General features: G+C 51.3%; 1 protein-coding gene across 3 annotated transcripts in view; it reads right to left on the reverse strand.

The window, feature by feature from the left end:
* The window catches only part of Grhl3 (grainyhead like transcription factor 3), a 32,610-nt gene extending 23,225 nt beyond the window's left edge, over nt 1–9,385 (reverse strand). For 2 of the 3 annotated variants that reach the window (XR_009224350.1, XM_058571053.1), the window contains exon 1: nt 9,159–9,385. Coding sequence is in view for 1 of the 3 variants with exons in the window: in XM_046418839.2 (XP_046274795.1) it covers nt 9,159–9,175 (17 nt within the window). In the remaining 2 variants the exon portion in view is untranslated. The remainder of the gene's footprint in view (nt 1–9,158) is intronic. The other variant, XM_046418839.2, reaches the window with a different exon arrangement.
* Between the last annotated feature and the right edge of the window lie 3,459 nt (nt 9,386–12,844).

Raw genomic sequence — 12,844 nt, forward strand, 5'->3', positions numbered from 1 at the left:
TGGGAGCACAGGTGTATACTACTGTGTTTGACTTTCCTACACTTTCTGAAAAAGAAATTTTAGGAAACAATAATAAAATCATACCTAAAACAAAGGAACTGATAGTATTTTCTGATCACCTGGGAGACTTTCCTGGCCTACAAGGGTCTCCAACACACCCTCTGGGGATCCCAAAGTCTGATTCCTTGATAAAGGCTACATCTTCAGCATTTCCTGTAGGCAGACACGGGATCACTGCATCTATGTGACCTCTCAGCTCCCACAAGCAGTAGCTCTGAAAACAGAAGGTATCATCGCCTTCTACAGAAGGGGAAATTGAGTCACCTCAGGCAATATCACCTAAACGGGGTCTTGCTGGGCTCCAAGATGCAGCTCAGAACCTCTCTGTTAGTCTCCTTTCTAGATGCCTTTCCTATTCTGGAAATTTCCCCTCTCTGGAATACACTGAGCCAATTCTCTTCTGCAAGGCAGAAAGGAATTTTCCACCCACACAGGCAGGAGGAACTAAGTAGGAAGACGAGACGATGACTGGAAGAGTTTCTGGCCAGAAGCTGAAATCCTAGTGTCCTGGCCCCGAGGCCGGCCCACACCTACATCCATCTCATGTCCTAGCACCAAGCATTCAGCTTCCGGAAAGTCTTGACTACGGATAAGCTTAGCATTGCATTGTGTGTCGAATCCTGAAATCCAATAAGTTTTGGTTCTCTGTGTCTCTCTTGCACATACATGGGCTCTCTCTCTCTCTCTCTCTGTCTCTCTCTCTCTCTCTCAGATTGAACCCAGGGGGGCTTTACCATTAAGCTACATCCCCAATCTTTTTTTTTTTTTTTTAAGACAGGGTCTCACTAACTTGCTGAGGCTGGCCTCCAACTTGTGATCCTTCTGCCTCAGCCTTCCCAGTAGCTGGGATTACAGGTGTGCCCCACCACACCCAGCTTTGTTCTCTGTTTTCTTAAAGATTGGGTCGAGGACCCAGTGGGTGAGACAGAGGGGAAAAAAAATCCCAGGAGTCGATACAGGATGACTGGGGAAAGGCTTCCAAGAAGGGATCATTCAAGAGTGACAGGGCTAGAACAGAGGGAAACTAGGTGACTCCTCTCTTATGAGGTCACCTTCCCTAAGGCCTACACAAATTCTCCATTGGTGTCTGTGTCCAAGATGGAACTCCTGAGCTCTCAGAAGATGAAAAGGAATGGGCGGGGGGTGTGCTCGGTCTTGGGCAACCGCCAACTTGAGATCCTGTGGCACACACCAGGTGGCCCCGTGGGAAGCACTGCCGTGGTGTGGTAACTCTGTCCTAGAGTAAGCCCCTTCGCCTTCTGAGCCTGCTTCCTCATCTGTGACATGGGTCTCCTGAATGTCTCCTGCCCGCCAGTCAGGGACTGTTCTAGATAGATAAGGCTCTGCTCCCATGGAACTCACCGTCTAATTGGAGAAGACAGACCATAAACAAGTAGGTAAATGAGTTAATTTTAGTTGGTGATAAGTGCTGTAGGAAAATTAGAACACGGTAATGCAATGGCGAGTCACCAGGGTGGCTACTTTAGAGGAGAGTTAATCTCTTGGGTTGTTAGGAGAATTAAGTGCATTTACGTGAGAAATGTGCTTAGCCTAGAGCCTGCTGGAGAATAATCTCTCAGCAAATAATAGCCATCATCACATCATCATCCTGGAACCCCCAAATGAGAGTAAAGGGGAGACTGCCCGAGGTTCTTAGGTTATCACTACCCCCAAGCCTCCTGTCTGTGAACCAGGTTCCTCGTCAAAGACAAAAGAGAGCTAATAACCCCTTGCCTCAGCTTGCACCTCCATTATCTTGTGGGGCCTCCCAACACACATGGCGTGTTATTATTCCTACTTTAAAGACCTGGAAATAGACAACAGAGACATTAGGTGACCTGTGTCTGGCCTGAGAACTCCACAACTAGCTGCTTTTCCACCAAGGGATGTAGGAGAGAGTCCAAAACAATAAACCCGCACGGTACCCATCCATCATTTTAACAAGGATTTTTCAAGTAACTGCTATGTGCCAGACCCTGTCCTAGGCAAAGAGGACGAGGCTGGAGACAGGGGTCAGCAAGGGGGCACTTTAATGGCAGTCAGACAGACGGGACCACCAAAACCAAAGAGCAGATATCAGACAGGCAAAGAAGGCTCAGAAGGAAAAGAAGCCAGAGGACTTCCGACCTGCCCAAACCCTGGGGAGTGACGGAGGCTTGCTGAGGAGGGGGTGGAGGAGAAGAGGGAGGATGGAGATGGGTGGGGAGCGCCTAGGACCTTCCAGCTGAGAGCAAAGACAAGATCAAAGGCATAACCTGGGACAGCTCCCAGGGCTGTCCGCCTACTGTGTGCCAAGTATGAGCCAGATGCTTTGCATGTCACCTTGCCTCAGGGAAGGCCAGCCCACTGAGGAGGAAGCTCAAGTCCCAGATTTGATAATCGCTCACATTTGCATAGCATGTTATATTCTTCAGCGCGCCTCTCATATAGCTGTCATACCTGGGATCCTGCAACGCTCCTGTCCGGTAGGGAGGGGAGACGTGACTGTCCCCAATTGATAGCAGGAAAAAGGAAAAAGGGTGACGGACAGGGCCGCTGGTTTGCCTACGGCCACCTAGCTGGCATCTCAAGGTGTCAAGCCTAGAACTGAGGTCTCTGGTTCTCACCTTCCAGAACCTTCACAAAGCCACTTCCCCAGCGCCTCCCAGTCTGGCTTCTCCTTTGGGAAAGAGTTGGAAGTAAGATCAAGAAAGAGGAGCTCATGGGCTGGGGATATGGCTCAAGAAGTAGCTCGCTCGCCTGGCATGTGCGAGGCACTGGGTTCGATCCTCAGCACCACATAAAAAGTCCACCTAAAGCTAAAAAATAAATATTGAAAAAAAGAAAGAAAGAAAGAGAGAGGAGCTCAGGAGTCTGGTTGCCGGGCCTCACTTGGGAGGTCTCCTATCACTGGCCCACAGGGACGTGCACACTGCCCAGGCAGAGGCCCAGGGTGGGTGGAGTCTTCCCCTCAGTTTACTTTGGGCCCAAGGCATAAAAGGGGTGTGGTCCCAGCCGCTCAGTGCCCAGTCACCCTCTTATCCTCCTGACTCCAACATGCATCATCCCGGGCACTGGGAGGGAGGCGACCAAGAGTGGGGAGGTGGGGTTTCATCCCAACAAGCCCCTCTGACTGGCAACAGCTTCTGCTTTCTGCCTGAGCCACTTAAAACTTCCAGTGGGACTAAGTAGACGCCGTCTTGCTTCCATCTCACTCTGCGAAACCCAGCAATTTAAGGCACAAAGAGACCTAAGAAATCTAGTCCCAGAGAGGAGGTGTGACTTGCCTAAGGACACACAGCAGGATTGAGACTCAAGTCTCCTAGCGTCCTGTCCAGTGCTTAGTCCAACACTCCCCTGTCTCCCCGTCATCTCCATCATACAGAGACAGTCAATTAAACTTTTCACTTAGTGGGTTTTGCAGAAAGTGGGAGAAAACCAACCACCAAAGGAGTAGGTTCAAGCCCAGCCCACAGAGGTGCCTGGCCTGGACTGGAGGGGAGTAGGAGAGTTTCAGGGGCCACTTGAGCTGGGTGTTGACACCCAGATCCGCCCAATCAGTGACCTGCCAAACCTTGCTGTGAGCCACCCAGCCTCATCAGCAGCGATCAATCACACTCACTAATCATCCCAGGGAGGCCCTGACACAGCTGCTCACGGAGGAACCATTTCCCAGTCAGCCCCACGCAAGGTGCCCCAGGGTTCTCGTGGCTGCTGGTAGCTCATCTGGTTTTTTGGATGCGCAGGTTGGGAAATGTATCTTGTCACACGGGCTGGGGGCTCCTTTGAGGGGGAGCTTAATGGAGACATGGTAGAATGTAGGGCAAAGCTTTTTACTGACTCCGGTTTGAACAAGGCCATGTGAACTCATGGGGACAGGGGTGGGTGGCCCTAGAGCCATGCAGACCTGGGTTCCAGTCCCATCCCTGCTACTCACTGTGTGACTTTAAGCAAGCAACCTGACATCTCTGTGCCTAAGTTTCTAACCTATAAAATGTGGGAAGTTGGAGAGTATGAACCTCAAGGAATTATTATGAGAGCTACCTTTCAAGAAGGGATTACCAAGCGCCAGGTGCTAGCTGACCAATTCCTGGTCATGTCTTGGTAGCCCCCACAAACTGCACAGTTAACAGCCTCTCTTTCTCCCACCGTAAAGTGGGACATCTCTTCCCAGCTGGCAGAAGCAGGCTTGAAGCTTGGAGATGCCAAGATAAGGGGGTGAGCATCAACTGCTTCCCCATCGGGATCCAGGTGGGCAAGTTGAGGGCTGTCAGCCTCCAGCAACCACTGCTAGTTGCATGTAAATTAATTATGTGCCATTTTCTAATTATACCAGAAACTCAGTTTCTACCCTTTGAAAAATTCTTCCTGTATGGGAATTGCTCTTTCATGCTCTTGGTTTCTTGTCAGATTTTCTATTTTTTTCACAATCATTCAACTGAGGTGTGAAAGAAACTGAAACCCACCTCTACACCCAGAGGTTCACTCACTCACGGATTCACTCAACATACTGAAGGTCACTCTATAAGAGGCCACGTGAAGAGCACTGGGGACACAGTGGTGAATACCACGCTGGTCCTGCCCTTGAAAGTTCCTGATTCGAACCCGAGCCCTAACCCTAACTCAACATCAGTGACACATTTCTCTTGAAGACTTTCACTAGGTCAGTTGCTCTGGCCTTTTTAGGAGGCAAAGGGGTGGGGGAAGGGACAAAGAAAGAAAGGGGGGAGGCAGGGAGGTAGGAAGACAGATAGATAGATAGACAGACAGACAGAGATAGCCAGCGAGGATTATCTGCTACATTTTACAAATGGGAAAGCAGAGTCCCAGAAAGGGAAGGCAGATAAGTGAAGGGAAAGGATCTAAATTGTTTGGTACAGTTAGGTGCTGTGCCTTTTTTGTTCTCACACGTGTCCTGTGAGATGGGTGTTTTGGTCACTATTTTACACGAACAAAAACTGACACTTAGGTTAAAGATCTGGAGGAAAAGTCATCCAATCCACAGGTGGCAGAGCAGGTGATCCTGGAGCAAGGCCCTCAGCCCGCTGACTCAGCGCAGCACTGAGGTCAGGAGTGGATCTGGGAACCTCCTGCTTCCCAATCCTCTGCCTGGTCTCCTAGGCCAATGGTTCTTACACTTGAACATGCATCAGAATCACCTGGAGGGCCTGTTAAAACACATCATGCCGAGCCCCACCCCCAGAGTTTCTGATTTAGTAGGTCTAGGGTGGGGCTGAGAATTTGCATTTCCAGGTTCCCAGATGATGATGAAGATGATGATCCAGGCACCACACTTTGAGAGCACTGTTCTAGGTAAACTAACAAGTCTCTCTTTAAAATAGTGGGGTGAACTAATCTCTTAACACCGACTCCCTCTCTCCCCCTTCCTCATTTCAAAAGCAACATAGGTTTGTAAAATATATGTATATAAAATGTGAAACCCATAAAGAAACAGGAAGCAGAAAAGAGAATTCATTCATTTTCTTCCACTCTGAGAAAAGGACTGTTTTCTATCTATATATAGATATTTTCTATCTATATAGAGATATACCTATCTCCCTGTCCTTTTTAAATGTCTAGGCACAGGATGGCCGTATTATTGTGGCTCATTGTTCTGGCTCCTGATGAAGACCCATCTAAGATCCCAGTTCTTTGGTGAGACCCTGGGCACTCCTGAGCCAAATCTTAGTCCCCTCTTCTGCAAAATTGCACTTACACCTCTGTGTCGTTGGGAGGAATAAAGGCCACAATGTAGCCATCAAGTATTTGACACAGTGTCTGTGTCAAATGTGGAGTCAGTGCTCAATTTCTGCTGTTTTTGTTTTAACCCACCAGAAAGCTGAGGATCCAACTTGTGCTTCAGCTCTGCTGCCTCTCTGCCCGCTCCTGTCCCCCAGTGTGGGACTTCTTGACAAACTGTTGGGCCTGTCGCTGGCTCTCAGAGCCTAAGGAACCTGGGGTGCCCAGGCCTCCGCCGTTAGGGCTGTCCCTCAGCCTCTCCGCACAGTCCGCCTGTTTTACAGCCCAGGCTTAATGAGGGCTTTTAACTTTTCATTCACCAGCAGCGTAGCTCCGACTTTTAATAACACACCTTGTGCACGACAAAAATTTGCTCCTGGCAATCATGGTTTCGACCACAAAACCGCAGCGGGGAGGCGTTCCTGGTTAACTCTTTCAGCGCTCCAGGCAGTCTGGAGCCGGTGCTCTCCGAGATCAGATGGACGGCGGGGCGGCCGGGCCTTGGCCACTGGCCCTGCCTGGATCTCGGCCCCCAGTCGCCTCTCTCTGGCGATTTGGGGATGGGGATAAAATTCCCAAAAGGGAGTAGGGGTTCAGGCTGCGGGATGAGGGAAGCAGCAGGGATTATCCTGACATTCAGCCTCCATTTGATGGACCTACTATGTGCCAGGTCCAATTGTGGCCCAGCCCTGCTTCCTTCCTCGGTAGATCCGCACCCGACTCAGGCGCGAGGTTGGCTGGTGCAGGCGTGCCAGGCACACAGTAGGCCCCCGGAGAGCCTCAGGGCACTCGGAAGGGACTGCCGGTCACCAGACGCCCACAGCAGCTGGACTAGGCCCCACCAGTGGAATGCACTGCCCGCTTGGGAAGGCAGAGGGAGGCCTGCGCGCAGGCGCAGCGCGGCACACAGCACCGTTCGTTTTCCCGCGAGAACTGGGGCCACAGCCCCAGGAACCCTGGCGGCAGGGCCCAGCCCCAGGGCATGGCGAGGCTGCGGGCTGGAGGCAGCCAGGGCGGCTGGCAGAGGTCTGGGGGCTGGCGGAGGCGCCCGGCGCTGGGCCTGACCACATGAAAGGCCCAGGCGCTCGCCACCCACCAGCTGCCTGGAGCTGGTTTCTGACTCCACCGGCAGGCCTCCATCCTGCCCAACACCAGGCCTTCCAAGTGCCGCCCTCCACCCGAGGCCTAGTAATCAGGCTGATGTTCTTGGATCTCCTACTTGAAGCCGGGTGATCCACTTAGGGGAGCTCACTGTTCCCCCGGCAGGTAGGTGTTTATAGACATCATTCACAGATAGGGAAACTGAGGGTCAGGGAGGACAAATTCACCAGGACCCTGCAGTTGGTAAGAGGCAGAATGGAGAGATTCAAGTTCAGCTTTTTGCACTGCACCCAGGGTTAGCAAGAGTTGGTCCTTCCATCAAGGCTCAAAACGTAAGTTTGAACCAGTCTTCTCAGCTCCATGCTTCTTCAGGGGCTGCCCCAGCAAGACTGAAGGCGGCAACAGCAGCAGCTCAGAACTTGCAAGCCAAGCACTTAGTAACCCCCCCTTATCAGTAGGGGCAGCTGAGCCCCAGGCTCTGTCATTGTAATCTCAAGTGGTGGCTTCAGAGTCAGCCTGCAATTACTCAGCAGGCACAGGCTTCCTTCTCCAAGCACCCAAATAGAGAAGCCTCAACTGTCTGCGGACCTGACTTCAAATCCCAAATCACTAAAGAGGAGAAAAGTAGAAAATCTTTCTCCAAGTAATCCCGCTTCCGGACACTTGCCCCCTGAGGAGCAACACAAATAGATTCTGTCTGCAACAAATAGATCTGCAGTTTTAACCAGCAGATCTAAATGGGATGGAGACACATCTCAAAATATTTTTGTGTATGTTCCAAGTGTGGAAACTGGAAAGCAAGAGGGTTCATAAAAGCTCAGTTGTTTCTTTTTATATGAAATAACTACGGAGTTGTTAGCTTGCTTTCAATCAGGCTTTAAAGCAATCACTAATCTAAAATCATTGAATCCTGAACAACTCCGTGAGGTAGGTACCGCTATTGGCCACAATTTACAGGCAAGGATCCCAAGAAGTGAAGCAACTTGCCTAGTTGACAAACTGTTGGGCCTTCACTGGCTCTTGGAACCTAAGGAACCTGGGGTGCCCGGGCCACAGATAAGTGGCTGGGCTGGGACTTGACCCCAAGCTTCCGTGCAGTGCTCCTACTCATTGTGGTCCCAATTGTCAACACTTTGTCAACCCGGGGAAATTCATTCAAATGTTATCTGATGCCTGTTAACCCCAGTGATTGTACTATGATCATAACTGACCAACCCAGAAGAGCCCCAAAGCTGGCTAGTATCATGGAATACTGGACCAGCCAACTGCTCTGCCTGCAGGTCTTTAAGTTCTTAAACCAATCAATCGAATAGCTTGGAGGAGGGAAAAAAAAAAAAAAGACTCTTCAACTCTTGCTTCTGCCCACTCATCTCTGAGGGTGGCCGGAAGAAGACACTGTTTGAAAGGTCTGGTTTCTACCAGCGTCCTGAACCCAAGCAGCCCAGATCCTAGCTTCATCCCACCTCCTCTGAGGTCTGGACCTCTAGCCTGGGGGTCCACACTAAAGATCAGCATTAGCCAATCAGAATTCTAAATCCCAAATGTGGGCTGGGATGCACCTGCCTCCTGCCAGGCAACAGAGGTGACCTCACCAAAAACCACTCCTCAGCTTCCCCAGCCTTAGAACTGCCTTTGAATAAAATCAACCACATTTTATGGACACCTCTTCAGACCTCGGCTCTGGCTAAGCATTTTACAGACTTCAGCCACTTAACTCTCTCCAGAATCCTACCAAAGAGTCTTGTACCCATTGTCCAGACAAGGAAAATGCCAGGGACAGTCTGGATTTGAACCTAGGTCAAGCCCACCACAGAGTGCGCACGTTCCACCGCCACGCTCACTGTACCTTTCTCGCTTGGGATGGTTCCAGCTCAACAAACAAGTCCCTTTAGAGAAACCCAACTCTCTGCCCAAGACGCTATTGGAACCACCTCCAAGAAGTTCCTTTTGGCAAGAAGATAGAAAGCCTCCATCAGGTTAGGATTGTCTCTCATTTCCGAGGCCCCTTCGGAGGATCAGAAAGTGGTGCCAAAACCCTCCAGTTTCAGTCCCGTGTTTCCCCTAGCTGGCTCGAAACTGCTCCGCAGAGAAAAGAGAAGAGCCACTTTCCCAGGGAAACGCTGAGCGCGAGCCGCGGGGGCCTGCCTGGGCACGCAGCGCGAGCGGCGGCCCATTCATTCACCCGAACAAATTGCCGTATGAACCCCGGCGCCGGCCTCCCCGCTCTACCCCCGGGGAACCCCGTCCGAGCCCCCGCCGGCCGCGGCCGCCGTACTCACTCAAGTTCATTCGACATCTTCCTGCTCCCGGCTGCGGCCACCCGAGCGGCGCTGGGGCTCTGCTGACCGCGCGTCCCTAGTGCGGGCGCGACACAGACATCCCCGGCCTAGGGCAGTGTTTGATTTATGTTGAGGTTTGGGTGTTGGGGTTTTGCTGACAGCTAGGTTCCCAGCAGCGCGGGCGCTGATTGGCTGCGGGGACAGGTGCCGGCGACTGCGGGGATACCTAACAGGTGCAGCTGTTAACTCCTGGCCGCCGCGTGGGGGCGGAGACGGGCCGGCTGGGCGCGGCCGGCCAATTCCCTGCTGGGCGAGGGGGCGGGGGGCGGAGATGAGCGGAGGAGGGAGGAGGGGACAGTCAGGTTGGAAAGAGGTAAGAAGACGAGCCGAAAGTACAGGATAAACAGACAGGGCTTAAAAAAAAAAACCTCCATCCCTGTTTCTAGTCGGTGTCCCTGATCCCAGAAACATCCCCCTACCACCACCAAATTCCATTGTCCCCTCCTCTGCCACTGGGAAATGTCAAAGGAGAGCAGACCCTCCCCAGGAAGGCCTCGGCTACGTTCCCTTCTATTCCTCAGGACTTTCCCCCTTAGGATGACATTTATAAATAACGTTTTGCAATTATCCGAGCGATTTCTTTTGATTTTCCTAGTAACCCACAATGGTGGACTTCCGGTCACCTCGCCTCTGCCTTCCTCTCCTACGCCCACGGCACAGGAGGGAGGAAATGCAGGCTTGATTTACCCGAGGGCACAAGCTAGTGAGTGGCAGAGTGCGTCTGGGTCTTCAGTCCTCTCCTCTAAGTGTGACTCCCCCTTGAGCTGAATCTAGTGGTCTCAATTCAGGGTGCATCTATTAAGCACCAGATGTATGTGAGGGCCTACTCACGGTTCTGGGGAAACAGAGGCCAAAAAACCAGGGTTACTCCTCTGGAGGAGTTTACCGTGTGTGTGTGTGTGTGTGTGTGTGTGTGTGTGTGTGTATGTGTGGTGGGGGTGGTAGCAGTGGCGGGAGAGTGGGGCTAGCGCAGCTTTTATCTACTATGATACAGATCTAAATGGGATGTGGGCAAACCATGGGCCTCTGGCCAGCACAGAAGGGATGGACAAGTTGAAGCTGTCCACCTCTGAGGCCTGAACTGGCCAGTGGTTCTCAGACTCCTAAGTGCTTTGTTCTACATTGGGAACTCGGGAAATCAGATGCCTGTTAGAGCAACTGTGGAATAATGGCCAGGAGCTGTCTTCTATAAAGAACAAGGTCGGTAACCCCAGAATATCCCCAAACACAAAGAGGAGAACTCCGGGGCTTTCAAAAGAGATTCCACCAGGGTTAATTTGAAATTAAATGTAAGCTGAAGATCTCGGGATCTTTTCTTCCCCTTCTCTCTTGCTGCCCCCTCCCGCTTGGCCTGGTCTTCCAGGGAACCTGGTTTCTGTCTCAGCTGCTGCCGCCAGAAAGTCAGAATTCAAAGGTGCCCTCTTGGGTTTGAGAACCTGGAGAGTTTGGTCTCTCATTGGAGTGTGTGTGGAGGCACCCCACGGGCCCTCACAATAGGAAATAATAATAGTTGCTGATAATTAAGCCACCTCCTCAGAGCAGTCCCCTCCAATCACCTTTGTCAAAGGAGATATTCAGTTCTTTGTGTCACACCACTTCATTTGTGTTCTCTGCAGAGGCCTTGGGACTTTTTGGATAGTTTTCTAACTGTTCGTCTGTCTGCCCTTCCTCTGGAATACGAACGCTGTGAATCTCCCCTTCAGGCTCTGGCTTCCAGCAGGTCTCCATACCCTGTGTGTCCCAGCTCCACCTTCACGTGTGTTATTTAATGCTTGAACCACCCTGGGAGTGGACACTTATCGTTCCATGTTCCCACTTTAGAGATGAGCAGACTGCGGTACCGAGGGATTAAGCTGATGGCTTGGGGTCCCCCCCACCCCCCGCAGCGGCAGAGCTGGAGCTGGGATTTAATGGCGAGCACAGCCCTGCTGAGCAGCCCCTTCCCAGGGGCTGTTGGTGGCAGGAAGGCTCTTCTGGCCAACTGTAACTGCACAGCGTGCTGCAGCCCAAAGGGTGGCACACTTCTCTGTGCGAACCTGTCTGCACACCTTGGAAGGCTGTGGAGTTTCTGTCAGTGTGTTGCAATTCGCTGTGAAGGGCTGGGGTGACTCACACTGGCTGGGCCTGGAGGGGGCTGGAATTCTACGTGGCATGTCTGTGCTCTCTCGGCTTAGAGATTTATTTATTTATTATTTTTATTTTTTTGCAGTACTGGGAATTGAACCTAGGGGCACTCTACCACTAACCTATATCTCCAGCCCTTTATGTTTTAATTTAAGACAGGGTCTCACCAAGTTGCCCACGCTACCCTCCAACTTGTGGTCTTTTCAAGTGGCTGGATTATAGTTGTGTGCCACTGTACCCGGCTCACTGAACTTTTTAATTGATGAATGTCTATAGAACTGGCGACTGAAGCCAAGGGCACTGTGTCTCTGAGCTAAATCCCAGCCCTATTTATTGAGACAGGGTCTTGCTGAGTTGTCCAGACTGACCACGAACATGTGCTCTTCCTGCCTTGGCCTCCTGAGTTGCCGGGATCACGGGTATGTACAACACCTGGCTTCACTGGGCTTTTAAAAACAGGTTCTCTCTCCCTCTCTTTGGGTCCTGCCTCTTTGGTCACCCAAGCCCATTTCTGGAAATGTGCAAAGGCCCGAGTCATGGAGAGAATTTCTCTGCCTCCACACATTGGAAGGCTCCAGGTGGTCCCCTGGGAAGGATGGAGGAACAAGGGATCCCTCCATCCTACCCAGGGTCTGGAGTAGGCAGGGACACCATGAATCAGTTTGCAATGTTAGAGGACCCCTCAAAGAGCAGTGACAACTCCCTGTTAGGAGGCAAGACTGTTCCAGGCCTTCATTCCACAACTCAGAGACCAAGGTTTTAAAGAGACATGGCCCAGGTGTTGCTGCATCCCACCCGGCTCCTGGGTAGCATGATTTTGGCCTAGGACTGGGTGAGGCTGACCCTTCTTTCCCTTTCTGGGATAACCCAGTTCTTGGGTTCTCTCTGTCGAGATTAAAAACAGAGACCAACCAATCATATGTAATATAGCGATTATATTCACAATAACAGTAAATAATGATGGCTGCTGGTTAGTGTTTGTGTTTTGCAAGCACTGTGTTAAGAATTACTTGTGTTATGGGATGGCTCTAAGACTGATGAAATTCTAAATCCCAGCTCAGCCAGGCACAGTGGTGCACACCTGGAATCCCAGCAACTCTGGAGGCTGACACAGGAGGATCACAAGCTCAGGCCAGCCTCAGAAACTTAGTGAGACCCTGTCTCAAAAAAAAAAAAAAAGGACTAGGGGTGAGGCTCAGTGGTAAAAACGCTGCTGGGTTCAATCCCCAGTACCAAAACCAAACAATCAGATCTCAGCCAGGCCTTTTACTTGCTCCATGATGTTGGGCAGATGACTTAAGCTCTGAGGCTCAGTTTCCTCACCTGTAAATGGTTATAAAAATAACATCCAGCCCCTGTCAGGCTATTGTGAGTGCTCAGTGAGGTAATGCACGAGAAGCACATTGTGCAGTCCCTGGCGCTCAGTTGTTAGAAAAGCCTTTCTTCCTCCCTCTTTTAATCTTCATTTGAACCTAATGAAGAAGATGACAGCCTACTTTATA

The sequence above is a fragment of the Marmota monax genome, unplaced genomic scaffold, assembly GCF_021218885.2.
Source record: "Marmota monax isolate L192 unplaced genomic scaffold, Marmota_monax_Labrador192_F-V1.1 WCK01_AAM20220418_F8-fsc00008, whole genome shotgun sequence".
In the NCBI taxonomy this organism is placed as follows: Eukaryota; Metazoa; Chordata; class Mammalia; order Rodentia; family Sciuridae; genus Marmota; species Marmota monax.